At 44.5% G+C, this 26,861-nt stretch overlaps 1 protein-coding gene across 2 annotated transcripts in view; it reads left to right on the top strand.

Annotated features, from left to right (window-relative positions):
- Nucleotides 1-26,861, top strand: part of LOC138488295 (multidrug and toxin extrusion protein 2-like) — a 398,530-nt gene that overhangs the window by 264,720 nt on the left and 106,949 nt on the right. For both annotated transcript variants that reach the window (XM_069615178.1, XM_069615177.1), the window contains exon 14: nucleotides 17,853-17,985. In XM_069615178.1, coding sequence (XP_069471279.1) covers nucleotides 17,853-17,985 — 133 coding nt within the window. The remainder of the gene's footprint in view (nucleotides 1-17,852; nucleotides 17,986-26,861) is intronic.

Below are 26,861 nucleotides of genomic sequence, written 5' to 3'. Positions count from 1 at the left end.
CTGGGCTTGGGGGTAGGGGGAATAGTATGAGCTGTCCAACTTCACAGAAGCCTCACATTTTCCGTAACTCTGACCCTTTTCTAGGTAATGATCTCTGCCCGAGGTTCGTGGACACCTTTCTGAAACAGCTAGATGATTAATCCAGAAGAAAAGAAGGTATCCAGTACTAAACTGTTAAAAGTTATGATCTCAGAGATGGGGTCTGAGGTATTCAGGATTGAAAGGCAAAAAATCATAAATACAATACATGTGGTCATAGTATTTATAGAAATCCCACTTACTGAAGGAATTAAAGCAATAAGATAATGTTTTGTTAATCAGAAGGTGACTTACATAAGTATTTGACTGCACTATTCAGTACTGTTTTAAATAGCCATTTTAGATACCAAAATGCCTTTTTTTCTCCCAAGAAATAAAAGGAAGTTCATTGGAACTTTGCATATCCTGGTGCTTATTAAATGAGTTGGCTTTGACATATTTCATCTATGTATACCTTATTCATATTTCCTTGGATTCAAGACAGTGGGCCTCATTACGAGTATGGAGGCAGCCATGCCCATAAGGGCATGGCTGCCTCCATTCCGGGTTGCAGGTCCGGGTTCCTTCAATGAGAAATACCCGGGCCATTCCAACCTTGGAGGACCCGGTAATTCCTCATTGAAAAAACCCATCCCCATTCCTATTTGAGCCCACATAGGGCTCAATGGGAATGGGGAGGGAGCTAATAACGGGCCCGTTAATAATAGGCCCGTTATTAGCTCCCTGGTCCCCTTGCGGGATCCGCTAAGGACGTCTGGTCTGACCAGACATTCTGAGCGGGTCCCGCAAGGGGACCTCGTAATAGGGCATCCCGTAATGAACGGTACCGGTCCCGTACCGGCACCGTTCATTACGGGAGCACCAGGGTCGTAATGAGGCCCAATATCTACTAAAGATGAAGTTTATGAAACGGTGGTAACGCTATTGCAAGAAGAATTTGGAACCGAGAACATGGAATTGTAAGCCATTAGAGTAGGTGTGACGTGCGATGCGGTTTAACAGCAGTCTGTATTATAGGTTCATGAGGAAGAAAAAGTAAATAATCAGTAATGTCAATAATATATGAATTGTGAAACTCAACGCTATGTGGCAGCACGAGTGGCAGAGACAGAGCAATAGAGACTTTAGGTAAGATAGGGAATAACATTTTCAGGGAAACCCAAAGCAATACAAATGTATACTGCACAGACATGTGTATAATTAAAGATGGCATGGAATCAGATAATTGTTTTGTGTTATGTTTTGATTTCGGATAGAACTGAAAAATGGGGTGTCCTCATGAGTGTTACCCGTGTTTTGTATTAAATGTAAAATTATAAGAATTCAAATGAGCACAGAATACATACAGAAAGATGAAGGCTTCAAAGTAGCGAGATTTATAGCTGTGTGAAGGTACAGTTTGCACAGCCCTTAGTGGAAGTTGAGAAGTCTATAGATATGTATAACACAACTGAATGCTAGGAAGCCATCTGAGTACACACACTGGAAACCAGTGCATGAGAAGTGCAACATGATTAGTCATTCATGCAAATATGACATCGCCTGTTATACTACACCAGTGGTGAAGAGAATTTGGTGCTAAGTCTAACGATCCCACAAATCCACTATCACTCTTTAAATCATGCACACAATTTGGAAATTGCCCGGCTGCTTTTAAAAGTTCCCTTTCTATACCTTCTACTTTGGACAGTGTCTAGCTCCCTTATGCTTATTGTGTTTACTAAGGCCAGAGCAGGTGATTATCACAGTGACCAGGAGATCCGTAAGTCATACAGCTGCTATTTTTCTCCTAAAGGAATGGTTCGGTCAGAAATATTATTGTCCCTATGGTTCGGCCATGTGTTTTTAACCATAAATCGATCGATCGTACAAACATTTCCTATGCACCTTACCCGAGTTTTCGTCTCTTGAACACGAGCGAAATCAGGCAGCAGGGCGTGGCCATCTTGTGCTAATCTTATCACTTGCCGCATCTCCCTGGTGACCTGCATTTGCGGCACTAAATCATATCCCCCGCCCCGAGCCTGACATCAACTAATCATTTATATTCTCTGTGACGTTACTGGGCAGCGTAGCCAGTCGTCACCTACGCGACTAGTCGCGGAACCCGGAAAACAACACACATCGTCTCACAGCACAGCGGGTCACAATTAGGAATATGAAACTGGACTTTAAAAGGAAACAGCAAGACTGTACAATTGGTAAAATACATTTATTTCACATTAAATGTTTCAATAACATTCAGTGTCTGACATAATCGATCAAAATTGGACTTTTTTCCTTTGCTCTCGATCCGCAAATCCGCAAATGTTTATTGTGAGTCACGCGCTGTTCCTTTTTGGTACACAGGGTGTTCGTTTTGTCTAAATTAAGCACTTCGGTCGCACTGTGAATTGCAAAGCTGGTGCATGAACTTGGCGCTAGACCACAGTAAAGGTTGTTATGTTGCTCATTATCGCTGGTACCACATACGGGCATATTGGACCTTGTCTGTCGTCCCAAAAGACGGTTAAGTAGATCCAGTGAGTGACATGTAGCTGCAGCTGGCGGTTGAAGAATCCATCGGTCGGGGTCTGGAATAAATGACAATCGCAGAATAGCACGATGTACCTGTTTGCAAAACATAAAAATAGAAATGTGTCTCAGTAGCCGATCTTTATTACAATTAATAATTTTCTTTATTAGCGCAGAGGTGACACAATGTGAACCGAGAGGATACAGTACTCCGCTATTTGCTTCCGAGGATAGTGCAATGGAGTATGTTGAGCTCTAAACGTAATGCGTAAACTGGGGCAACAATTCGAGGTGCACAAACAATGTAATGATTTATTAGCGTAGAACCAGGGAGAAACGAGTGGTGCTCTACATGCGTCTCTATGCTGGCCTGCCCATGTGCCCGGTAGATAGCCAAGCACACAAAGGTTGTACTAGCACTTCATTGCAATATGCCACACAGAACGAACAAGTACAATGTGACCCAGCAATAACGCTCAGCTATTCGTATTTCAACTAGTTCTGGTATAAAATCGTTTAAAGATAAACTTACATTATATTCGGCATTTCCATTCTCTTGGTGTAATGCAGACCGTAATGCAGACTCCTCCGTTCGTGTCAACGAATTTTCATAAACTGAACTTATTAGTAACTAGGTACAGTTTCGGAATGGGCAACCATATCATATCATACGTTATTACACCCCCCTTCAAATCACTCCCTTTCGGAATGGTCCCTGCCTCTCCAGGTCAAAAAACAATAGAACCTTATAATGTGCGCGGGACGCGTGGGTCTCCCAGCTCCGAAGCAAAAATTCAAAGCTGTTGACCTTCACTCACAATGAACATACTTTCTTACTTTGCAACATCCAATGTCAACGCATCCATGAGAACATGAATTTTGAAGCACAGGCACAGGATGAAAAAATTGGGTGCTGTCACTGGTCGTCGTTCGTGGCGCTGCTGAGGTGTAGGGGAAACTTGCCAATGACAGAATGCCCCCTACTCTCAAATTATAGTCAATGTAACACAAAAACTGAGTCGAAATGTCTCTAGTAATAGGCCCACCTCTGCTTATTTCATGGCCTCCTACCCCATGGCATGTTTTCACAGTCAGTACTTTTTGCGTGCCTAGAATTTTTTGTAGCCTAGGTCTAATCCCTTTTTTGTGAAGAGCAGATATTCAGCTGTTTGGGGAACTTTATGGCAAGGCAACTGCCAAAACCCAAAGATTCTTACACACTGTTATCCATTGGTAATTTACATGAAAAATGAAGGTCTCACAGTAGCTCGACTAAACTGTGAAGAAATGTGAAAGCAATCCTAATAATTGTACTATTTTTTTATGAAAAGGACTAAGAGGATAGATTTCAAAAGACAAATTGCATACTTTATTTGTACAGTTTATAAAAACATTTTTGGCAAAAATAAAAACAGATGGTAGTCATTTGTACCGGGATTTGAACGATTGAACGAGCTCTGCTTTGGGTGGACATGGCACGTTGGCAATGATTTGTGGCAATGTATGTGTGCTCTGAACAGATTTGTATGCCATTCCATGAGTATGCATCTCTACGACATTAACAATAAGATCTTTCAGAAAATCGAATTCCATTTTCTCATATACTGGTTTGACAACCCATTTTGTGCTTCTTTTCGTAAAGGCCAAGCATCCCTAAGTTTCCTGCAGTCCTAGATTGTTCCCGGCCTACATTCTCGTTATGCGTTAATAGCGCTAGTAAAGTCCTAGATTTCATCCCTTGGATGCCGAAATGCAATCTCTTTGGCCTGTACATTAGGCACATATTGTGGAACACCTCCAAATCTCCTGTGACAGAATTCATTGAGTCCCTTCAGATCTCTTGATAGAGTTTTATCAAACACAGTCTTCTCAAGGGCTTTGTGTGGAGGTGAAGATGGGATCAACCACTTCTTCTTCTGTGCCTGCTCTGGGGACAAAGGGCCATGTTCACATTGGTGGAAATGTTGGTTTTCTGTCCAGTGGTGAACATTGGAACAGTGGTACATTAGTAACCACCATTTTTCCAGTAGAATTTCCACAGACCATCACATGTTTTGGAGCTCCACCAAAGATGGTTGCTGAAAGACTGGGACCATTGTGAAATACTTTCAAAACCTTTTTTTGCCTGCTGCCGAGATCTTTTAATTGATTGATTTGGCAACATGCCATACATCAAATAGATGTGTAATATTTGGATGCTGCTCTCTTTGTCTTGGCTATTGAAACGTGTCTGTCCATAGCTATGAGGTCGATTTGCATTCCCCTCGATTGTAGATCTTCCAGTGATTTCATAAAACCAAGTTTCTCCATGGCCACCAAGGATTTAAATTGGGACACCTGCACGACCACCAAACTCACAATTTTCTTACTTTCCATGTCCTGAAAATTGTAGGTGCAGTACTTAGCAGAAAGTCCGGGGCTGTGTCACTGTCCATCGCCGGCTAGCCTGAACCGTTTGTCGGAGAATGTACTTTCAATAGCCAATTGTTCTATTTTCCAAGCTTCACTAATGACAGGGAATAGATAATCACGTTGGTATTTGTAGTATTGCGTTTTAGAAATGAAATGGAGTCCCACAAACTGAAAGAAACTGGATAACTTCGTGAAACTAGAGCCACTGAAAAGTAAAGCTGCTGCACACAATAGATTGCCAGCTGGCAGTTTTCCCGGCATCGGTTGAGCGGAATATGAAAATGTTTTATGGAACTTTTGACAGGTGGCATGTATTTTGAGATTATGTCATGATTCCCGCCCCTCATGTCCCCAGCCCTCCAAGATGTCAGGCTGGAGCCAGGCCACGATCACCTACATGGCCCTCAAGGGCCTCTCCATCCCTCCAAAGACCCACTTGGAGTCAGACTTAGCGCTTGTGGCACCAGACTCACTCACTCCCATAGGATAACATTGGAGATTGGACTTGTAGCATTGATGAGGACAAGATGGATGCCCCCACATATTTCGGTTCCCAGAACTGCATGTGCAGTCTAGTCTTTTGGGTGTGGTTCAGCCCAGAGACACCTGGGATACCCAGAGACTATTTAAGCCATGCCCAGGCTGAGAACCATGATTTGTGTTTTCTGCACCTGCAGCGTGACACTCACCGTGTTCAGATCGGTCTCCAGTAGGCCTGCATCTTTCTTCTGCGCTCAGCTCCTGCAAGAACAAGAACACCGTTAGGAACAGCCTTACCTTGCAGCGCTTCTGCCCATCATTCCTCGCTCCTTCTGTTCTGCGGGCATCTTCAGCGATGTCATTCCCATTCCACCATCCCCGGACGCCGGCCATCATCTAAGGAAGGAAAGGAACAAAGTTAGAGAACTGTTCAAAAGTCTAATTATACTTACCTGTCGGACTCTTGCCAGTGAAGTAACTAGGCAGCAATGAGCCCGCATCAATCAACGCGCCCCTGTGCTGAAAGCAGGATGGAGAGCACACTATCCAAGAAAACAAGGTGAGCTTTGGATCAAAGGGAAGGGTTGGACCCCGGGGAAGAAGGGGTTCAAGCACACAGAGACAATAGGGAGTTAAACTCTACCAAATCTGTGTTTCAGGCCCAGTCTCCAGTCGAATAGCCTCCAGGGAAGGGTTCAAGGTCATAAGAGGTCAGAACAAGCTGAGTGACGTCCCCGTGGATACGAGGTGAGCATTACAGGTTACTGCCTTGTGTTAGACGAGTCACGCTCACCAATGGCTTCCCACATACTACTACTCCCACTGAATGCACACATTTCAGCATCTTTATAATCTCCATCAAGCTCCTGTCGAATACTATGTATTTGGCCTCTTTTATTAGATTGTCATCCGGCAACACTGTTGTTTCGGACTGAACCGTTGTTGACATATCAGCCAAACTGGACATACTACAGTCGATATCTTTGAATGGTTCGTCGGTCGATAGTGTTGATGCTTCAGTCTCTGTCATTTCAACATCTGTTACTTGACCATGGATATGAAAAAACATCAATGTGGACTGTTTTTTGGGGGCCATTTTTTTTGGCGGGTGTCGATTGTGTCATGTGCTCACCGAGTAATGTAAAACTATCTTCTATAAATTCACTTTCACCTTCATCTGGCGGAGCAGACGCATTGTAGCAATGGTCCAAAAACACTTTGCTGGATTTGCCGGTCATATTAAATTCATTTTCTGGCCATTGGACATAGGCATCTCCAGTGTGAACTCACCTCAATTAATAGTTCCTCCATGGTGAAAACAGTTTGGCAAGCAGCATCTGTCATTTGTATCGTTGTCTGTTGTAATTGTAGTGGACGCTTCAGCATCTCCCTGAAACACAGTACTTGCATTAGTAAGTACAAATGAAACATTGTGTAAAACAATGACACAATATGTAACTATGATCAGATTATCTCGTCCAATTGAACTGAGACGACCCATACCTCTGGCACCGGATCTACTACGAGGGATGTTATAATTGTAGTGGACGCTACAGCATCTCCCTGAAACACAGTACTAGCATTAGTAAGGACGAAAATATTGGAATCTGGACACAGATTTTGGAAAGGCGACAAAGGTACATATCAAAAGTAAAGTACGAATGAAACATTGTGTAAAACAATTACACGATATGTAAATATTATCACATTATCTAGAATTCCGTGCATAAAACCAGTCTGGAACAGAATAGCTAGGTAAGATTACCTGATACGCACTCGAAGTGGTTGAAGACTCCAGGCAAGACATGGATGTTGAATCTTGTTGCTTCATATTCGGTGGATAGTCATGGAGTTGTAAAGGGAAAGTATTATACGATTTAGAAATTCCAACATTAAAAAGTGGCATGTTTTCTATGTGGGTTCTCAAAAACAAGGACTGATGTTTAGCAAAATAGTCATTATTTAAAGAGCTATTCAATCAGATAAATATTAAAAGTATTATAAGTTACATTTACACCGAAAATGCAGGCGTAAAGCTAAATCTGGAAGCGTGACTCACCTCTGGCGGCATTTTCACAAATAAAGTCGGAATAGTGTTTGGGAGCAATTTCCGAGTTGTTCTCAGTTGATTCCTCTTTGTGTACAAGGATGTCTTGTACATATCCAGGTTGAAGTGCAGGCTGCAGATGCAGTATTGATGACCCCTCTTGTCCTCCGAGACTTGTTTGATTCTAATTTCAAGCTCTTCCAGTGGATATCCGCAATATCTGACCCATTCTCTTATTTGATCAACAGTCTTCGGGAATACATGCATTGTAATGCCTTCAGATTTGTCATGGGTCTTCGAAGGGCAACCGAAAATAGAACATGCAGTCATTGTTGTAAATTCTGCAAAATAAAGGTCAACATTATTAGAAAATTATTTTGCATAAAAATGTGAGAAAGAATGAATTGGATCATACATTGGTCATTGCACGCTTTCTTTTGGGCACCACAGCAAAACCAGTGCAGCGTGGGCGGCTGTATTATATGATACATTTCACAAACGATTCATTGATGTGTTCAAAATCAGTACATTTTACTCGTCCCTTGAATGTTCTATCATGCACGAAAAGGAAACATGCATATACTATAGACACGGTCCGCGAAGGATGCAATACAATGCCAATTGACACTGATAAAAATTGATATATCGATAACATAACAAAAAGAAACTCAAGTCAATAGCAATGAGACAAATTAACATAGCACTACTGAGTACGTTACTTCGAAATAGATATAAATTTACAAATGAAGGAGATATGATTAGGCTACGTGCCCTTACCTTGACCAACAAACAGTTGGATTCAGCAAGCAGAGTAATTGGTGGCACGAGAACAGAGCGATGTTCACAGGTAGCACACTGACGAGTTCACTTGAAGCGGTCACAGAGTAGCACGTTCACGAGTTGACTTGCAGTGCTCAAAGATGTTCTCATGGTAAATATCAAGTGGTTTATAAAGAATAACAAAAAGGGGTCTGTTTGTGAATGAATTACATGTATATGTCATGGTATTATGTGTATTGCCGGGGAGCGACCTGCTTCAAGGGGTGCCTGCCTGGAGACACGGGGTCTGAGGAGGCCATGTGAACAATGGCCCCTGGACATAAGATACCTTTTGAGTGTACATGGTGTTTGGCACCTTGGCCGTTTGTGCCCCTGACAGCACCCCTTGGCAGCGCACATCCACTGGTGCGAACTGCCTTTGATAGTGGAGGGGGGATGGATGGGCCTGGGGCGTGCAGACAAGGCACCGGAACACTCCTGAATGGAAACACACTTGATTCACTTAAAAACTGAAACAACCATTGATATAAAATATGTTGTGTTTTATTTGGTTTCTTATTTTGATGGCACACAAATACTACACATTGTAAAGGTCTGGTTGCAGCTCAGAGAGGGAAAATCCCCTGTACTGACCGCTGTCACTGGGGAAAGTTTGTCTAATGGCACCAACGACTCAGGCGGGTATTACTCGTCTAACGCGGTGTCCAAGCCTCCCATGAAGCCACCATGTGTACGAACGATAGGCCACCAGCTGGTACCACCCGTGGAAGAGAAAGATACAAACTGTTTTTAAATGACCAAGATAAGTGTATTAAACCTTAGTTGTCAATGACAATTCTTGTATGCAATGGCATTTATGGCAGGACAAATGATAACTAGACACTGCACAATATTGAACGACTTTTATGCGACTATTGCTAGAGAATTGCAAGACTAAACTGATATGACAATGATATATTGAAGTTACGAGAATATAGGGGACAACCATGAAATAGTAGTGGCCTAACTGACATCACAACCAGACTATACTTACTCATTACTTGGATTACGAGGGCGAACTGTTGTGCGAAGTTCGTGCATAAGCACCATCAAAATCCTCAACGCGGACCGTGTGAGGCAGGCTGCCGTGAAGTCTGGCAGCTCGTTAACGCATTGCGGCTGTGGATCGCCTTGCGATATGTAGGACGAGCATCCAGAGTTTTCTCAGCAACAGCAGTTCTTCTCCTCGGTTGGCATTAGCGCGCACCGATTGCAGGTACACCAGGTGGAAACACCATCCATGCGACTAGGCCCAGGCTCTTCATCTGTTGAAACGGTCGCCCAACTGTTGTCCAAAGGCCCATCGTTTGCGCAGCTTTCTCTTTCCAGTAATTCCTCCTCGGAATACTCGGGCTCGTACAGGTAGGGCATTATTGTTGCCATTGTGTGGTAAACAAACAAAAATAATTTATAGCGGTGGTACTGGTATCTGTTCACACGGGCTACAAGCAACAAAGGCAGCTGACCAGAGCACAGAAACGAGTCACAGAATACTCAAAGAAATGCATTGAGGGTAATGGAAAAGAAAATCTGCTGTTGTGTGTTGTGAAACGGTCTGTTTATACTTATCGAGGAAAGAGGCTTCCTGCCGTTTCCATGGTGACACGTCATTAGCTGAAGCGCAGAGAATGTTGGCACGAGACGTGCTTTGGCGTTGTGAAATGGGTGGCACGCGTCTACTGATGCCAGGCTCAGGGGCGGGGGATATGATTTAGTGCCGCAAATGCAGGTCACCCAGGGCGATGCGGCAAGTGATAAGATTATCACAAGATGGCCGCGCCCTGCTGCCTGATTTCGCTTGTGTTCAAGAGACGAAAACTCGGGTAAGGTGCATAGGAATGTTTGTACGATCGATCGACTTATGGTTAAAAACACATGGCCGAACCATAGGGAGAATAATATTTCTGACCAAACCATTCCTTTAAGCAAGGAGGGCAAAAGACCGGATGTGACGGGGAAGATCTTGCTCACTGCTGTTTACCTTACAAGGTAAACACAACTGGCACAATGAAAAGGTTTGGGCTGTGTGAGGAATCTAAGGGTATCCTCACTTCCCCTAATATATATTTCCTGCCAGGTGGCCAGGGAAAGGCTGTAGCTGTCGGATCCTGACCCTGGAGGTGGATTTGCGAGGGAGGACTACCGGTTGGAGGAGACTTGGGGAAAGGGGATGAGGTACACTTAGATGAGACGTGGTATACCCCTTTTTCATCTCCAAATGTCCCCTCAATCCCCTTACCTTTGTGGGATACTGTAGGTCAGATCCCTATTCACCCATTGACATAACTCTTACACACACCACTTTGCTACTGGGACGAGGAAGAAGCAACAAAAAGAGATGAAAGACTTTAAAACCAACAATGTGCGGTGTAGTAGTCAGAGAGCCAATCAGCTCGGTGGGAGGTTTAAATACCCGCGATGCAGAAAGGTTATGGTTGTGGACGTGAAAGGACCAAATCTCCCTAGGAAGTCGTGCTGAGAGAAGAGCGAGTGCCAGTTTGGTGGAGCGAGGAGGCTCAGCGACAAGAGTCGCGGAAAGAAAGCAGCATGCTGCAGGGATGCCGAGAGCAGAGGAGAAGCTCGGGGGCGTTCGCAGGTGCAATCAAGCCAGATGAGGCTTTCCAGAGTTCTTACTCAAGATTCTGGAAGAAGTGGAGACTGCAGAAGCAGAAGGAAGCAAAAGCAAAGCAGACTTCACTGTAGCCATTGCTACGGTCCACCGCAAGAGAAACTAAAGGTGCCAGAAGAGACCAGTGAGTTCCGTGAAGTGGGAATGGGACACCGGGGTATATTACAGACAGCCTGTATAAAGCAATAGTGACGTGGAAAAAGCTTAAACCTCGCAGGGAAAGAAATCAGGTTAACCTGGGAGAGCTCCCACTTACAGTACTGTAAATCACCCCGACACTGGAAGCTCCCTACCTGATGCCCTGCTCCTTGCCCCCAAACACACACCCTCATTTACACTGCTGCGTACAAATACTCATTGAATGCTTGGACCATGAAAGCAACCAGAGCTAACATATGGTGCAGCTTAAAATAACATTAAAGAAATAAAGTGCCAGGTAGTGGCGACTAGGCAGCTGTGGATTTTTTTGTGGGGAGGTGGGAAAAATATATCTGTCTCTAGCTGTTTTCATTTGAAGCTTACTTCATGGTGGCAGGGCACGCTCGTGGCATAATGCTTTTGTGGGAAGGTGGCTTTTCTTCAAATACAAAAGGGCTTTAATAGATATAGTGGCCTGCTCAAATGTCAGTCTCTCTAAAACTCTCCTTGTTTCCATAAATTAGCCCTATGCTCTTTCAAGGGAGCGATTTACAGCTTGTCTCATCTACGCATGGCCATCAGCTACTGTACTTAAAGGGATAGAGGGATTTAGCAGGTTAAGGTAGAGCACACCATTCCATCATCTGCAGGATTAAAGGCCATTGATTACCAACAACTCGGCATAGTTGCTGCCTCCTCACTTCTGGTAGCAGTATTTAAATGCAGGGGAAGCGGGGTTCCAGCATCGTTTTGAGCTGGGGTGAGGAAGAGGCTAGACCAGAATAACTTTTTTCCTAACACAGGAAACGGTTGTCTTTAGCACGTTTGGCGAAGAGAAAACTTCAGCCCTTCTGAACAACTCAGAGGGGCTTCAGGTAATCTCCCTCACCGACTTGGAAAAGATTTCCTAGGCACATAGAATACTCAACTGAAAAATTGAAAGCGTACTGAATAGCCCAGTTACTGGAAAGCACTGCATGTAACCCGTAGGACATTGATTTGGATCCTACAGGAAGCATGTGATGGTTTTATTCCATACACATAATGTTGGGACCAGACAAGGCGGGCCCAAGTTATAGCCAGGCACTGGCTCTTAACTGGAGTCAAGTTAGAGACCGCCCTGTGGCCCGAATATCACCTGGCTCTCCCATCTCGAAATCCATAAAGATGTGCAGTCAGGTGGTTAAGGCATATAGTGTCGTGAACCACCGGATGCGTCCCTTCTGGACTTTGTGGTCCCTGACCCATAGGGGACTGAACTCAGCAGTACTCCCAACATGGCAGCTGAACGTGAAACGCTGTTTGCCAGTCTCTGCGTTGTACGCCCTGCGTTCTGAAAAGCAGACACGCCCCTGCGGCCGTGCGCGTCTCAACGCTACTGCTTGCAGTAGTCAGACGTGTGCTGCTGTAGTTCGTACAGCGATTTCCACTGATTCCTGGTTGCCGGTCCCCTAATTTTCCTCCTCCTTCATCCTCCCTTTTTTTGTCCTCACCTTGCATTCCTGGATCTCCTTTGCACTCGCCTTCCGAGTGCGCTCCTCACCATTTCCTGGACTTTTTTCCCAGACATCTGAACGCTCCTTGGAGACGGGACACGAACCGCACGCTGGAAACCGAGGACCGACGCACAGGGTTATACAAGACCCGAACTGTGCGAAAGAAGGTTTCATCGAAGAACTCGAACAAACAACACAGACACATGAGAAGGGGGGGAAACCTGTGACATATAGGGCTCAGGGTACTAATTAGGGCACACTTGAGCTGGAACTCTGATGTCACAGCTGTGGTACAATGCAGAATTCCTTAAAAAAACATGTGATGGTGCAAACCTTTTTAGCAATTAACCAACATAGTTTGGCAGGCCATCACAGCTAATACACACTGCCTGTGCTGTGTAATGGTAATTCGACTTGTCACCTTAAAGCTAGTGCAGTCTTTATTATTGTTTGTGTGCATCAAATACATGTCAAAATTCATTCAGTCTGGTCATGATGTGCGGAGCCAATTGAAGCCTTCCTTCAGTGTCTCCTTCCCTCATGCTTTTGAAACGTAGAAGAGGGAGGGGAGTTGGGGAAGATGGGACCCATAGACACATCTGTACCAAAATATTGAAAAAACGTTGTTTGGGTATAAAGCAATATTTCATTTTGTTTTTCAAAGTTTGGTATCTGCTGGGGGTGCGGAAGTTGAGGTGGAGAGTGAAGAAATGAGAGGCATTCTGTCAGGGGTCAAGCCCTAAAAATTAAAGTGGGGGGACTCATCAACAAACGCAATGGGATTTGACGTCGGCATATCAAGGTAAAATATGCACATTTCATTAAATTGGCTTTGCACAACCACCCAAATTGAACAGGATGAATGGTATTTGCCATTCATAAACTCAACACACACACACACACAAAACCAAGACAGGATATTTTCGTCAGATAGTGTTTTTGAAAACGTTAAAAGGTGCGCCCGTTTTAATCTCCAAGAACCAATACAAATGTTTTTCCTGGGACTTGCAGTACTGAAATGGGACATTTCACCTTTAGTTGTTTATTTTTTAATCAGGTCATATGGTGCAGTGGTGAAGTGTCTGGCCTACAAACCGGACGACTGCGATTTGATCCCCGAGGTCGACTTTATAATTCATAAATTCAAAGAGGACATCCAATGTTTCTCTCTTAGCTGGGGGTGGGCTGAATCCACCCTCTGAAAAAAGTGGGTAGGCTGCGTCCCCCCGCGTGTACCCTCGACTTAAGCCCTCGATTCAGTATAGTAAGGACCAGACGAGAACAAAAGTACACTTTATAGAAATGCCAGTATGGATTTTATTTTGCTTGTAGAGCCAAAAACTCTGAATGAAAGGACACTAAATTTTGCAGGCCAGTTATGCCAGGCTGCTTAAGGTACCTCGAGCAGACTTGGATAATTTTGGTGCAAAGGTTTTAGCAAAAAACAATATATCCTTACGGTGATTCCAAATAGGCAGCAAACTATTTACAAGTGACAACGTCTAATTTAGTTTTGAAAGTAGAACAAAAATGTAAATTAACTGTTGTATGCCAGAGAAGAAAGAATATGGGCTCCTGCGCTGACAAGTTGCAATCAATGGTGTTGCAAACACCCTTAGATTGAGACACTTCTTCACTTTTTTTTTTAAATTAATGCAACACAATAAAATATCTTGTGTTGCATCTGCGCCAAACCATCAGGAATTACACAATTATAAACCTTTTCAGAAATGCATTAAACTCCTCTTTCAAGGCTCATTTTAAGCAATACTCCTGTGCCAAAACATGTTTCGAGAATCGCACTCTTCCTCAGGGCTTCAAATCATTCTTGTACACATGAGCCTTTTCTTATTTCACTAAAGTTAGTAATAAAATCCTCCTCAACGTATATACTGTTCCACTTTGCATTTATGTTGGAATTAGACATCTAGTTCAGTATCTTGCAGCTGCTTGGTTCGTTCTCCACGGAACTCTTGCAGAGAGCACCTGTACAATGGATCTTTACCCTAATTTGCCGGGAAACTGTTTTGTAAAAATACCAGCATGGGCAACACACCACAGAGGAGAAGGAACCAAGCTTCTGCCAAATATTGAGATACGTGGAATAGACTCAACACCCAAGATATTGTATTGTGTAGGAAATAAAATGTATTTTCTTCATACACTAAATATATCATTTACAGATATCGGGAAGAACAGTTCTCTTTTGATCACAAACGAACATGCAATAGATGTATCAGGGCGCAGAGGTTACAAGTAAGTTATCAGCTTAGTTACACAAAGCTAAATTAACAATGCATATATATATATATATGTACACAGGAATAGTCAAAGGCTAGAAGGCGACAAAAAGTTATACATTACGTTGCTGTTAGCATAAAGGTAATTTACAGCTGGTGAACACAAGGCAGGGGTTAGATGTCAGAAGATTTGAGCCAGATGGTACATCTGGATCTGAAGTTCTGATAAGGCTGATCTTCTCGGATTGCAGGAGGCATGGAGTTCCAGAGCTGGGCGGCTTGTGGGAAGATGTGATGGGAAGCATTGAGCTTCTTACAATGGGGGCCGTTTGAGTGACATTCTGACCAGGTTGTGGTGGGTAGTAAATAGAACAGTCACCGGGGACATTACATGGCTGTACTTAATAGGATAAGGACAATCAACACTAGGCATGTTGAAGTGCAGGTAGGCGGTGCAGCCAGCTATGTTCGCAATGGGGCCATGAATCAACAGGATCCGGATCAGGGGGTCTCTGGTTCCAACTCTGTTGGTTTTCTATATCCTTTCCTTGTAATAGTCTTTTTGGTGATTGAATCCTAGAGCTTTTACTATACAGTTCTGCATCAACGCAACACGGTCTCTAATGTTTGTGTTCTCCAAATTAGGCAGTAGGGTTAATACTGTCACGGTGGCTTTCTTTGGAGGCTCCCTCACATGTCAGTGAGTCTATCTTATACTCTGTGAGTATCTGAACCACAACTGCCAACATGCAAATCTGTGCTGGTCATTGTTCACTCGTCATCATGCACATGCTGTGTTCCTGAAACGTTCATGCCGCAGTTGTTAACCTGTAAGTATTACTCTGGTTCGCTTTTACTCATCAGCGCTGTTGCGCTGACTCTTCTGAAAATAAGTATCATAACTTCCGAAATCCTTGCTTGTTCTGCAAGGCACTAGACTTTTGGAGTGGTAGGATCACAACTCTCAATGTGGAGCTCGTCTTTAGTTCCCTTCTCTTTGTCAGCACCACTCAGCTAAGATCGTGTAGCGTTAGAACCAAAGCTCCTAACGCAAAATTTGCCTTTGGTTTCTCTTTTAGCTTCTTTCCTCCGTGTCCACCCTCTCAAATGAGTGTGTATTTCTCATCTCTAGAACCTTAGTTCACAGCTTCTGCCTCGCGTGTCGTTTCTATCTTTTGGTCTGTCCCCTCTTCAGTATCAGTGGTGCTTCGGGAAATCTTTCACTCCCTGCTCTGTGGAATCTCTCACTGAGAGATTTCTCTCCAGTTCATGCTTGCCTCCATAACTCCGGTTTGTATCTCCAAACTTGCTCTAGGGCTGAATGGCCTACTACGTCTGCTTTCTGTTGCTGGGTTGGCTACATCTGGTCTCTCTGCACCTTAAGTGTTTGGAACTGGTTTGCTCTATCCACCATGCTCTTCCGTTGTTCTGTTGCGCAGCTCTGTGCTGCGCCATCTGCCTCCTTAATGTTTCTTTCTCACAACTGTCACACCTCTTCTTTGACCGTGTTCTATTTCTTGGCTGCTCTCTTAATCTTGCATTAATGGACATCAAAGATGTTTATTTTCTGCAGGACGTTGAGCTAGAAATGGGACTACTTCATCACTCAACTAAATCACTGAAAACCTCGGAAATTCATGCAACTTGCTTGGCTAAAATACCTACATTTAAAAGAATGTTGACTCTTATTTGTTGGGGAAGAGTACTTCCACTCTGAAACAGCATTACTGTTCGCAGTAGAATGCAGAAACAACAAAAAATGCATTCAATGGGCCTCATTACGGGTCAGGCGGGAACCCTGCCGGTGCTACCGGTGGCTTGCCCCCGGACCTGTAATACTTCACCGGCGCCTGACTTCCTGGTGCCACCGCCTCATTACGTGTCCGGCGGCCTGGGAAGTCAGGCGCCAGCAAATTCTTAGTCCCCATTCCCATAGAGTCCAAGGTGACAAAAAGTTATACATTACGTTGCTGTTGGCATAAAGGTAATTTACAGCTGGTGGACACAAGGCAGGGGTTAGATGTCAGAAGATTTGAGCCAGATGGTACATCTGGATCTGAAGTTCTGATAAGGCTGATCTTCTCGGATTGCAGGAGGCATGGAGTTCCAGAGCTGCGCGGCTTGTGGGAAGATGTGATGGGAAGCATTGAACTTCTTACAATGGGGGCCGTTTAAGTGACATTCTGACCAGGTTGTGGTGGGGAGTAAATAGAACAGTCACCGGGGACATTACATGGCTGTACTTAATAGGATAAGGACAATCAACACTAGGCATGTTGAAGTGCAGGTAGGTGGTGCAGCCAGCTATGTACGCAATGGGGCCATGAATCAACAGGATCCGCATCAGGGGGGTCTCTGGACTCTATGGGAGTGGGGACATGGAAGCACTGGCACCGTTAGCAACAGCGCCGGTGCTTCCATGAACAGTCTGCCTACCGTGGCTGCAGCGCCCAGCAGGGTCAGACTGGTCGGGCACAGCGGCCATGTCAGGCAGACTCAGAGTTTGCCGATCTGGAAACAAGGGTGCCAGTGAATTTACTGGCACCCTTATTTCCAGACTGGCAAACTCGTAATGTAGCCCACTGGCTATTCTAATAAGAAAAGGCGGGGTGGGAAAATAGGTCTCTTCTGTGCTTGCAGTACAGGCAGGGAAATCTTGGCAGGTGCACACACGTCACGTGACATTTTATAGTCCAGGCAAGTGTACTGTCTCCAGGGCATGGCTGTACTGGATGGTTACCTCACTAGTCTGAAGGAAGTGAAACTGTAGATTTAAGAGTGCAAGTCACTACAGTGAGAAATATTAATTTAACAGATGTTCTCACTGCAGTACTTTATTATTTTGCAGTCGTATTCATAATCCATATATGTCCCGTGATTAGGGAGCATTTGTTAAGTGTACCTTTTATATATACGATCTTGTTTGATTATGTTTAGGGCGGGTTTAGCACCAGATAAAATAACTAGCAATGCTGTTGTAGTAATTAATGCATTATACACTGTCAATTTACATTGTACCATATGTTTTTTCCCTGTAGGCCACAGCTGGTGGAATTTTAAGAGGAACTGGGAAACAAGCAATTGGTGCAATAATGAATGCAGTTGGATATTACCTTATTGGTCTTCCTATTGGGATCTCCCTGATGTTTGCCGTCAAACTTGGAGTTATAGGTAAAAATCCATGATGGTGAAAGTCCTGTCATTTTCATGTTGTTATTGGTTGTTTTTTTGCCTCTCTGCGCCTTCTTCTCAGCCAAAGCCTGTGTTTCGCAGTCTGGAGGGAGTACTGCAGGAAGGCCAATTAGTCGACTGTGTTTGACCACATCGCTCTCCTTGACCCTCGCGAAACCCGGCAATACATCCAATAAGCAGCCCAGGCAGCAAAGGTACAGTCGGCTTTGATTTCCATACAGCTGTGCTGAAATGGGCAGGAACACTGGTAGAGTATCCCCATTCCATAAATGAGGCAGCCAAGCTCACAAACCTCAGTTGTATAGGGTCTTACACAAAGAGTTACACACACAAAAGTCAGCCAGAGCTACATTTAGTCACTTACATGAACAATGAGCTGCCCAACAGAGCATCCTCTGGCTTTACAGCGCCACGGGAGACCTGTACAATTCAGCTCAGGTCACCCATGCTTAATACAGTTCTTAAGGTACGGGAACGTGCATAAGGATTACAGTGTAATGGTGGGTGGTAGAAGCATACCTTGACATGCCTCACCTCCTGGTACAGGGGCTTCATCAGGCATGCAGACCGCATAAAAGGCAAAATAGGTTTGTGTATACAGACTGGCAAAGCCTCACCTCATGGTACGAGAGGCTACATCAGGCATGTAGACCGCATAAAAGGCAAAATAGGTGTGAGTATACAGACTGGCAAAGCCTCACCTCATGGTACGAGGGGCTTCATCAGGCATGCAGACCGCATAAAAGGCAAAATAGGTTTGTGTATACAGACTGGCAAAGCCTCACCTCATGGTACGAGAGGCTACATCAGGCATGTAGACCGCGTAAAAGGCAAAATAGGTGTGAGTATACAGACTGGCAAAGCCTCACCTCATGGTACGAGAGGCTACATCAGGCATGCAGACCGTGTAAAAGGCAAAATAGGTCTGTGTATACAGACTGGCAAAGCCTCACCTCATGGTATGAGAGGCTACATCAGGCATGTAGACAGCATAAAAGGCAAAATAGGTGTGAGTATACAGACTGGCAAAGCCTCACCTCATGGTACGAGAGGCTACATCAGGCATGTAGACCGCATAAAAGGCAAAATAGGTGTGAGTATACAGACTGGCAAAGCCTCACCTCATGGTACGAGAGGCTACATCAGGCATGTAGACCGCGTAAAAGGCAAAATAGGTGTGAGTATACAGACTGGCAAAGCCTCACCTCATGGTACGAGAGGCTACATCAGGCATGCAGACCGTGTAAAAGGCAAAATAGGTTTGTGTATACAGACTGGCAAAGCCTCACCTCATGGTATGAGAGGCTACATCAGGCATGTAGACAGCATAAAAGGCAAAATAGGTGTGAGTATACAGACTGGCAAAGCCTCACCTCATGGTACGAGAAGCTACATCAGGCATGCAGACCGCATAAAAGGCAAAATAGGTGTGAGTATACAGACTGGCAAAGCCTCACCTCATGGTACGAGAAGCTACATCAGGCATGCAGACCGCATAAAAGGCAAAATAGGTTTGAGTATACAGACTGGCAAAGTCTCACCTCATTGTACGGAGAGGGAGACTACATCAGGCATGGAGAGAAACCTTTGTCTGCAGAAAACCTTTCCTTTACACATAACAGAACTTAATCTGGCGACTAGTACCCATGTGATCATCGCTCTGGTTCGCAGGCAAGAAGGCCTCGCCTTCATAGGTGACATCCCACGCGTTGCTTGGCGTGCCAGCTACCCGGTTCAGACTAGTTTCATGGTCGCGTGGCTTTGTGTCCACTTTTCTTTTTGTCCCAAACACTGAAAACTGCTTACGCTTTTCACTGCGTCATGTCCACAGCCATGGCTGCAGTTTTACTCTGCCCATGGCTCATGTCCGTCCAGGGGCCTGTGAGAAATACAAAACACTGTTAGCAAAGACAACTCCAAACCACGCACTCTTTCAAGAACTGCTTTGGAAACATATTCAACTTTAGGCTTTGCTGTGCTTCTAAAGTTTAGAAGCAGTAATTCAGCAAAATGTTTTAAGTAGATGCACTTGTAGTTTTGGCATACTTTAGGATCCATTTGTCACAGTCTACTTGCTAGTTGTAGTATGAAAGCCATAACACGAGTCGGCCAAATGTGCATTAAGAAGTCCTTCTCCTCCTTATAACTTCTCTTCAAGCTTCCATGTTTATCCCGTGTCCGCCCTGTTATGTTTACGGACTTGTTAGTGCTTCACTGTAAGCAAAGAGTATTGTTCCTGGATTCAAGGGCTGTCATACATGTGCTATTGCTGGTATATGCTATGGTTTATGAGTTGTTAATCTGTGTATGCCCTTATGCACATAATGCAATTAAATGGAAAACCATCACTCTGTAAAAACAATATTTTGTATAAGTCCCTGTTCAACCTTTTCCAATCTGGGTAACCACCAACCTCTTCAGAATAAAGGCCTTGTAATTCTTGTAGTTTCCTCTCTCTGCATGTAGATTATTTTGTATTGGCCATAACACAATTGTGTGAATACATGTTGGCTGCAGTACTGCTAAATGCTGTCATTGGGCCAGTAAACATTTTCTTTCCATTAAGTGGCCAGGGCATCCTCTGCACTATTTCTTCATGTAAGACGTTCGTTCATCGAGGTGGCCATTGTTAGTTTTGGCTATTAGATGGAAGTGCCACTTATAAGCCAAAACTGTTGCATTAGAGTACAGCTAGGGAGAAATGGCATATAAAGAATGACCAAATATAAGTAGGTGATGTTTTTGATTATTTAACCACCCATTGACTGCCTGTGGCCATGCTAATTCCTGTGGCCATTCTCACCCACTGCCTGCCCCTCCTCCCCCAACACGCATCTGTTTCAAAGCAGTCTTCTGCGAGTTCATGACTTAATTGGAGTTGTAATAAAAATGTCTTAACAAGGTCAGCTTTCAGCCACTCGATTTATAAGCACTATGCATGTCCTTCAGTGAAGTCCTACAAAAAAACAAGCATTGGCAAAGCCAACAGTTTTGGTGTGTGTATAAGTATTAGGCTTTTGCGGGCACTACTATTATATGCCCAGGTATTCGCACCATTTTCCTGCTGCTACCATTGATGGCCAAGTCATACCACTACAGCAGTGCCTGGCAAAAGCCTTTCCCATGCTTACACAAAAGTCAAAACTGATGGCATTGTTGATGCGTGTTTCTTGTTGTCATCACACTCGTGTTCTATCATAATTGCAAAAAAGCTCTTTATTTTGTCAAACTTAATTTCTCCAACACTGGATCCATCGTTGATTTCCTTGCTTTGAATATTCCCTGTTGGGGATCCTCTATATCATTTTAAAACAGCAGTTAAATAAAACTATCACTACATGCATCCAATCCACATACTTCTGGGCTAATTTCCCTCTCGCCAATGAGGTGGAGTGGCTGTTGTTTTAGCCCCCATAGGCTACCCGCAGATTCCAACTGCACGTCGTGCTGAAGGGAGTCCCCAGGTTAAAGGACTGCTGCTGATACTTGTCACTCACCAAATCACAGGGTTTATCTCAACACAAGTCCATATTTTCCCCTTTGTCCTGCTCTCAGACACTGTATACATCATTTTAGACGTCATTCCTAATTTCCTTCCTAGGTTAGCTGACAAATTTATACCGAGATGGGCCCAAAGAATCGCTGTTTGGGGGCTTGCATCTCCTATGGATTCAAATAGGTGTGCATTGATGATCTAAAACACATTTAGGGGCTTGGGGTGGGTAGCTAACCTGTAACTAACCCTTTTTACATTAACACATTAACACACTGCAGAGACAGGTTAAGTATTGAGTTCTAGCTATTTATGTGCTGTGTAGGAGTACAGATAATCTTTCCCTCCAACCAATCTTTCTAAGCCCTCGTTGAGTGGCTATCCCTAGTTTGCGGTGATGCGCCGCTTATCTAGTGTGAGGGGACAGGAGAAGAGGCTTGCCCTAGCTAGTAGGATTAAAAAAGTGCCAAAGTGGCTAATATGAAAAGCACCTCCTAGGTGTTTCCTTGGCCTGATAGGTGTTGGCAGTCATACCTGGTTGTAATTGCTTTTAATAACCTTGTTTAACGGCTTCCCATATAATTAAAAACAATTAAGACTAAAAACAAGACTCCATAGTTAAGGAGTGATGTACACTACGATTCTTCTGGTGTGGCCTCCTTAAATATTAGGGGGCACTGAGACTCTTATCCTTAGGCCGACCGGTTTCAGTGTTTTTGTCGTTGGGTACCACTTTCTTCAGGGCCAAGGTCCCTCACTGGGCATTGTGAGCACGTTGAGGCCGCAAGGGTACCTGCACCCTTAATGCAATATGCCACACTGTGTCTCAGACCCCTTGATTGATTCATGATTGCATCTTCAAAATCGGACTGTTGAGTAGTCCTGATAGCCTCTAGTTAGGGGAAAATGTCTCTCTGGCAGTGGTGTGTGGAATTCCACTGCAGTTCCTTCCGGGTCTGAGCCAGAATTATAAAAATTGTGGTCTTAATTTCAAACCTAATCGATTTATAAAAATCACTGGGAAAGTAATGCATTTGTGGCACAAAAACGCCCACAGAATGTATTATTAATAACAGAGCTGCGGGCATGGGTCCTTTACAATGGGGTGAGAGATTGATTCGTAGACCAGATGTTTCAGGGGAAGGTGGAAAGATAAACTAGGGGCGAGGACAGGACAGAATGGCATAGGAACTGGATGTTGGAGGAAGTGCTGAATTAATGATGGAGGGGTGATGGGAAAGTGCTGTACGGTTGTCCATGAATGGCAGGCAGAGAGGAAAACAGTGTGATGCAGTAGCGAAGAGTCCTAAGAAACAGGTTCTTCAGAAAGGAGAGCTTTGAATTTGGATTTAATTAAATGTTGAGTTGGAGCGGTGTGGAGGGGCGATCAAGAGCATTCCAGAGTAGGGGAGAGAGAAAGCAGAAACGAGAGGAGCACAGAGGGCTTGAGTGGTGGCAAGGTGGTGAGCTGAGGATGTTCTTAATGAGCGAGGAGGAGAGTAGGGCGTGAGATGAGCAGATAGGGAGGGGGGCGAGTCCATGGATAGTTTTGAAGATGATAGGAAGACATTTATTTTTAGCTCTTTCTTTCATAGATAGCCAGCCAATCTGGCGACAGGCATAGGAGATAGAGGTAAAGTGAGAAAGCTTGAAAAAGTGTGCCAACCACGAAGTTTCCAGAGGGGAAAAAGCATAGTTGAGAAGGCCATAGGGGAGACTAGGATATAGAAAGGTCTAAAGAGGAGATTAGCTGTTTATGAATATTGAAAGGAAGATGATGGATTTTTCTGATATTGAGGAGGCTGAGTCTGGCTCCAGTGGCAGATTTGGAGATGAAGAGTGAGAAGTTGTGTGATGGGTTGAAGATGACACCAATGTTATGAGCAGAAGCAGAGTAAGGAAAGTAGTCAGGAGAGCGAAGAAGAGGGCGAGAGGGAGAAAAAGCCTGTTTGGCTGTGAAGAAGAGAACTTCTGCCTTAGTGGAGTTGAGCAGGAGTGAGTGAGATGTCATTCAATATTGGATGGCAGAGAGACAGTTTTACATTTTTTTACAACAGCTCGTCAAATAAGGAGTGAAAGGAACAGATCTGAGTTTCGTCCTTGAAGATTTGATGGGAGAAGCCGTAAGAGGAGATCAGGGGGCCAAGACCTGAAGTATAGAGAGTGAAGAGAAGTGGACCAAGGAGTGAAGGGCAGGACTGTCTCTTATCAATGCACTTCAGGATTAAAATAACCTCCAAACCTTGCATTCTTTCTCTGTCACTTTAAAACTCTTTGCCTCGAGAGGGACCTCTGAATACCCCACCACCATCTTTCGCTCGTCCATGTTTGTTTTGTAAAGTTATAAAGTGCACTGACTGCTCACGTGGTTTCCTGGTGCTAGACCAGAGGAAAACAGTCACAGTTACTCAGCAAAAGTGGAAATGAAGAGCTATATCAGCAGTTTGCAGGGGAAGCTAGTAAGAACAGGGAACAAGGGAGTGTGTTTGAAATTGCTGAGGCACGAATGCAAAAGTACCCGCCCGGCTGGGCCAATCTATGTCTAAGCAACACTAGCAAAGTGTGGATAGTGAAGTGTAGTATTCTAGTACTCGCCTAGAACACTGCTTAAGGCTGACATTGCAACACAATTGATATTGATATTTTATTTACATCATGCTCGTTAACATGTGTTTCAGAGCACGACAAGGCAAGGGAGGGGAGCAAGGGAGTACAAAAAATGATATTACTAGGCCCAGTGACATTGAGAACGTGCAAGTGTATGGGAGAGGGGAAAAGGGAAAAGTGCATGGGAGGGGGGAGGTGGAAAGTGCTGAGCAAAGGAATACAGATAAATAAATAGATAAATAAGTAAATAGTAAAAGTAATAGACAGTGATAGTGTAGCCAGCAAATGACAAATGGCAAGTGCTAGGTATAAGGTAATAGATGAGGTGTGTCTGATAAGTGCAGAAAGGGGGGGCTGTATGGCTACAGATACAGACCCCAGTGCAAGGGATCACCAGGAGGCAGTGCGGGTGGGTGGCAGGGTGAGCAGGTATCTGGGCCCGAAAGTCACAGGGTAAGCCAGGTGCACGGTGCCAAGACAGAGCAGATCAGCAGGGCAGAGGAGGAGCGAAGGCAGAAGCAAAGAGGAAGGGCTTGAGGTGCTTCCGGAACCAGAGATGGTTTTCCTCGAGTTTCCGAGTGGCAGGGAGGCTGTTAAAGAGGAAGGCACCAGTCGAAGACAGAGATCTACCCCCAGCTCGTTTCTTTGAAAAATGACTGACCCTGAAGGAGTTAGAGGAGCAAAGAGCTAGGGACGGAAGGTATTTACGGAGGGACAGCTGAAGGTATTTTGGACCCAGGCCACAGAAAGCCTTGAGGACAATGCAAAGGGTTTTGAATTTAATCCTTGCAGCCACTGGGAGCCAATGGAGAGATTTCAGGGCTGGAGAGATACAATCCCAGGGCTTGAGGTCAAGGACAAGTCTTGCAGTCCTGTTCTGGATGAGTTGTAGAGGACAGAGTGTAGAAGCAGGTAGATTTAGAAAGAGGCTGTTAGAGTAATCAAGCCTAGAGAAGACCAGGGCTCAAGAGACAGTGAGCTTCTCGGAAAAGGAGAGGAAGGGCAGAATACCTCTGAGGAGGTGCAGCTGGTAGTGTGACTTTTTTGAGACAGAGATTTGAGCAGAGAAGGAGAGCGTAGAATCAAAGATGACACCAAGGTTCTTAGCCTTGCAGGTGGGATTAGGAGGAGGGCCAAGGGAGGCCGGCCAGATAGAGACGGGAAAGAAGGGAGAAGGTGTGCCAATGAGGCGAATCTCTGTTTGCTGGCATTCAGGCAGATGTTGGCAGCACACCAATCCTGAATGGCAGATAGGAAGTCAGAGAAGAGAGAAGGAGATGAGGTGGCCGAGGGCAGCATGATAATGAGTTGAGAGTACAATACATAAGGTTTTGAAAATTATCTGTACCGGGAGTAAGAACCAGTGCAGTTTGGTAAGAGGGGGTACTGTGAGACATCTGCCAAAGATTGTAAATAAGGTGGGAAGTCAAATTCGATCATGTCAAACAGTTGCCTAAGTCCACCATCGCTGAATCTACTGCTCATCAGCTGGCTAAGTAGTGTTTCGGGAAGTCTTTCCATGTAAAATGCTCCACTCCTGAACCTCTCTGCTTCCACTTCATCTCAGATTGGAGGAAATATTCCTAAGATTCAATAAACTAAAACCCATCTGTTCATTGGTACCTTTGGCCAAGCAGCACCTTGAAGATTGATGAGGCTTTAGCCCGTGCGGCGCCCACCAGATGCACAATGCCCAGACCCTGGCCACTTGCTGAATACCATCCAGAACATTGCCTCTTTAGGAGCTGAACATGGAGAAGCCTGAACAGCAGATGCATACAACTCAACATAGCAGTATCCTTTCCAGATAAGTCGTATGACCCCTCCTCCCCCAATCCTTGTTTTCTAAGACTTGTCTCCCCATGGGAAAGAGCTTTGCAATGACTATAAAGCAGTGAATGTTTTACATAAGCTTGTGATAAAATAATGAACAACAATAAAGGCTCTGGTACTGTGCAACACTATCGGTCAGGGGTGCATTGGCTGTCTAAAAATCCAGCGTTTCAGGTAAGCAGTTGCTGTTGTGGAATGTCCCCATCCCTCCAGCCAGCCATACGATTGAAGTCTTGTCAGACAGTGTTATCATCTCCACCATCAAAGGTAATCTGCTTGATTACTTGCTGACTGAGCTTCAGGATCCTGCTGCATGGAGAAAAGATGGCACTCTTTCATTGTGTGGAACTGCAGGAGTGCAGCGTTTATATAAACACAAGTTACACCATCAACAGATGAGCCAATGATGTCACGTGCTCCTGTCTGCATTTAGCCGGAAACTAGCCACATTCCTCTTGCTCAAAAACGTCCCAGAAAACACTGGAGTATTGTATTGCATGGTCTGCTTTTTGTAAGGTCCACATGTGCTATAGTGTGCTTCCTTGGCTCATGGGCGCTAATATAGTAAACAAAGAAGCACAAACTAGTGATGGAAAGCATCAGAAAATAGCCAAATTCAAGTTTGCAATATAAAACCGAGTAGGTACACTGACCTTGTCAAGAGGGGATGGGAGCCCCACTCAGCCTGGGGCGCGAGGCTGAGCTGTGTGTATTCCAGTGCGAGTCCTGCCCCATAGAGGGAATAGTGGCAGTTGAGATGGCCTCAATCCCTGCCCCCTCCCTCAAGTGGCAGCTTAAACATGAGTAATATACATTTGCATCACCACATGCAACTTAAGCCACATGCTTGTCAGGTTGTCTCTCTTATCCCTAGGTCCAGCATACTCAAAAGAACTCACGGGAGAAACCAGCAGAGAGAGCA

The sequence above is a fragment of the Ambystoma mexicanum genome, chromosome 9 (genome assembly GCF_040938575.1).
Source record: "Ambystoma mexicanum isolate Mex_15411 chromosome 9, UKY_AmexF1_1, whole genome shotgun sequence".
Lineage (NCBI taxonomy): Eukaryota > Metazoa > Chordata > Amphibia > Caudata > Ambystomatidae > Ambystoma > Ambystoma mexicanum.
The sequence above is the reverse complement of the archived record's forward strand: the minus strand, read 5'-3'. Positions and strand labels throughout refer to the sequence as shown.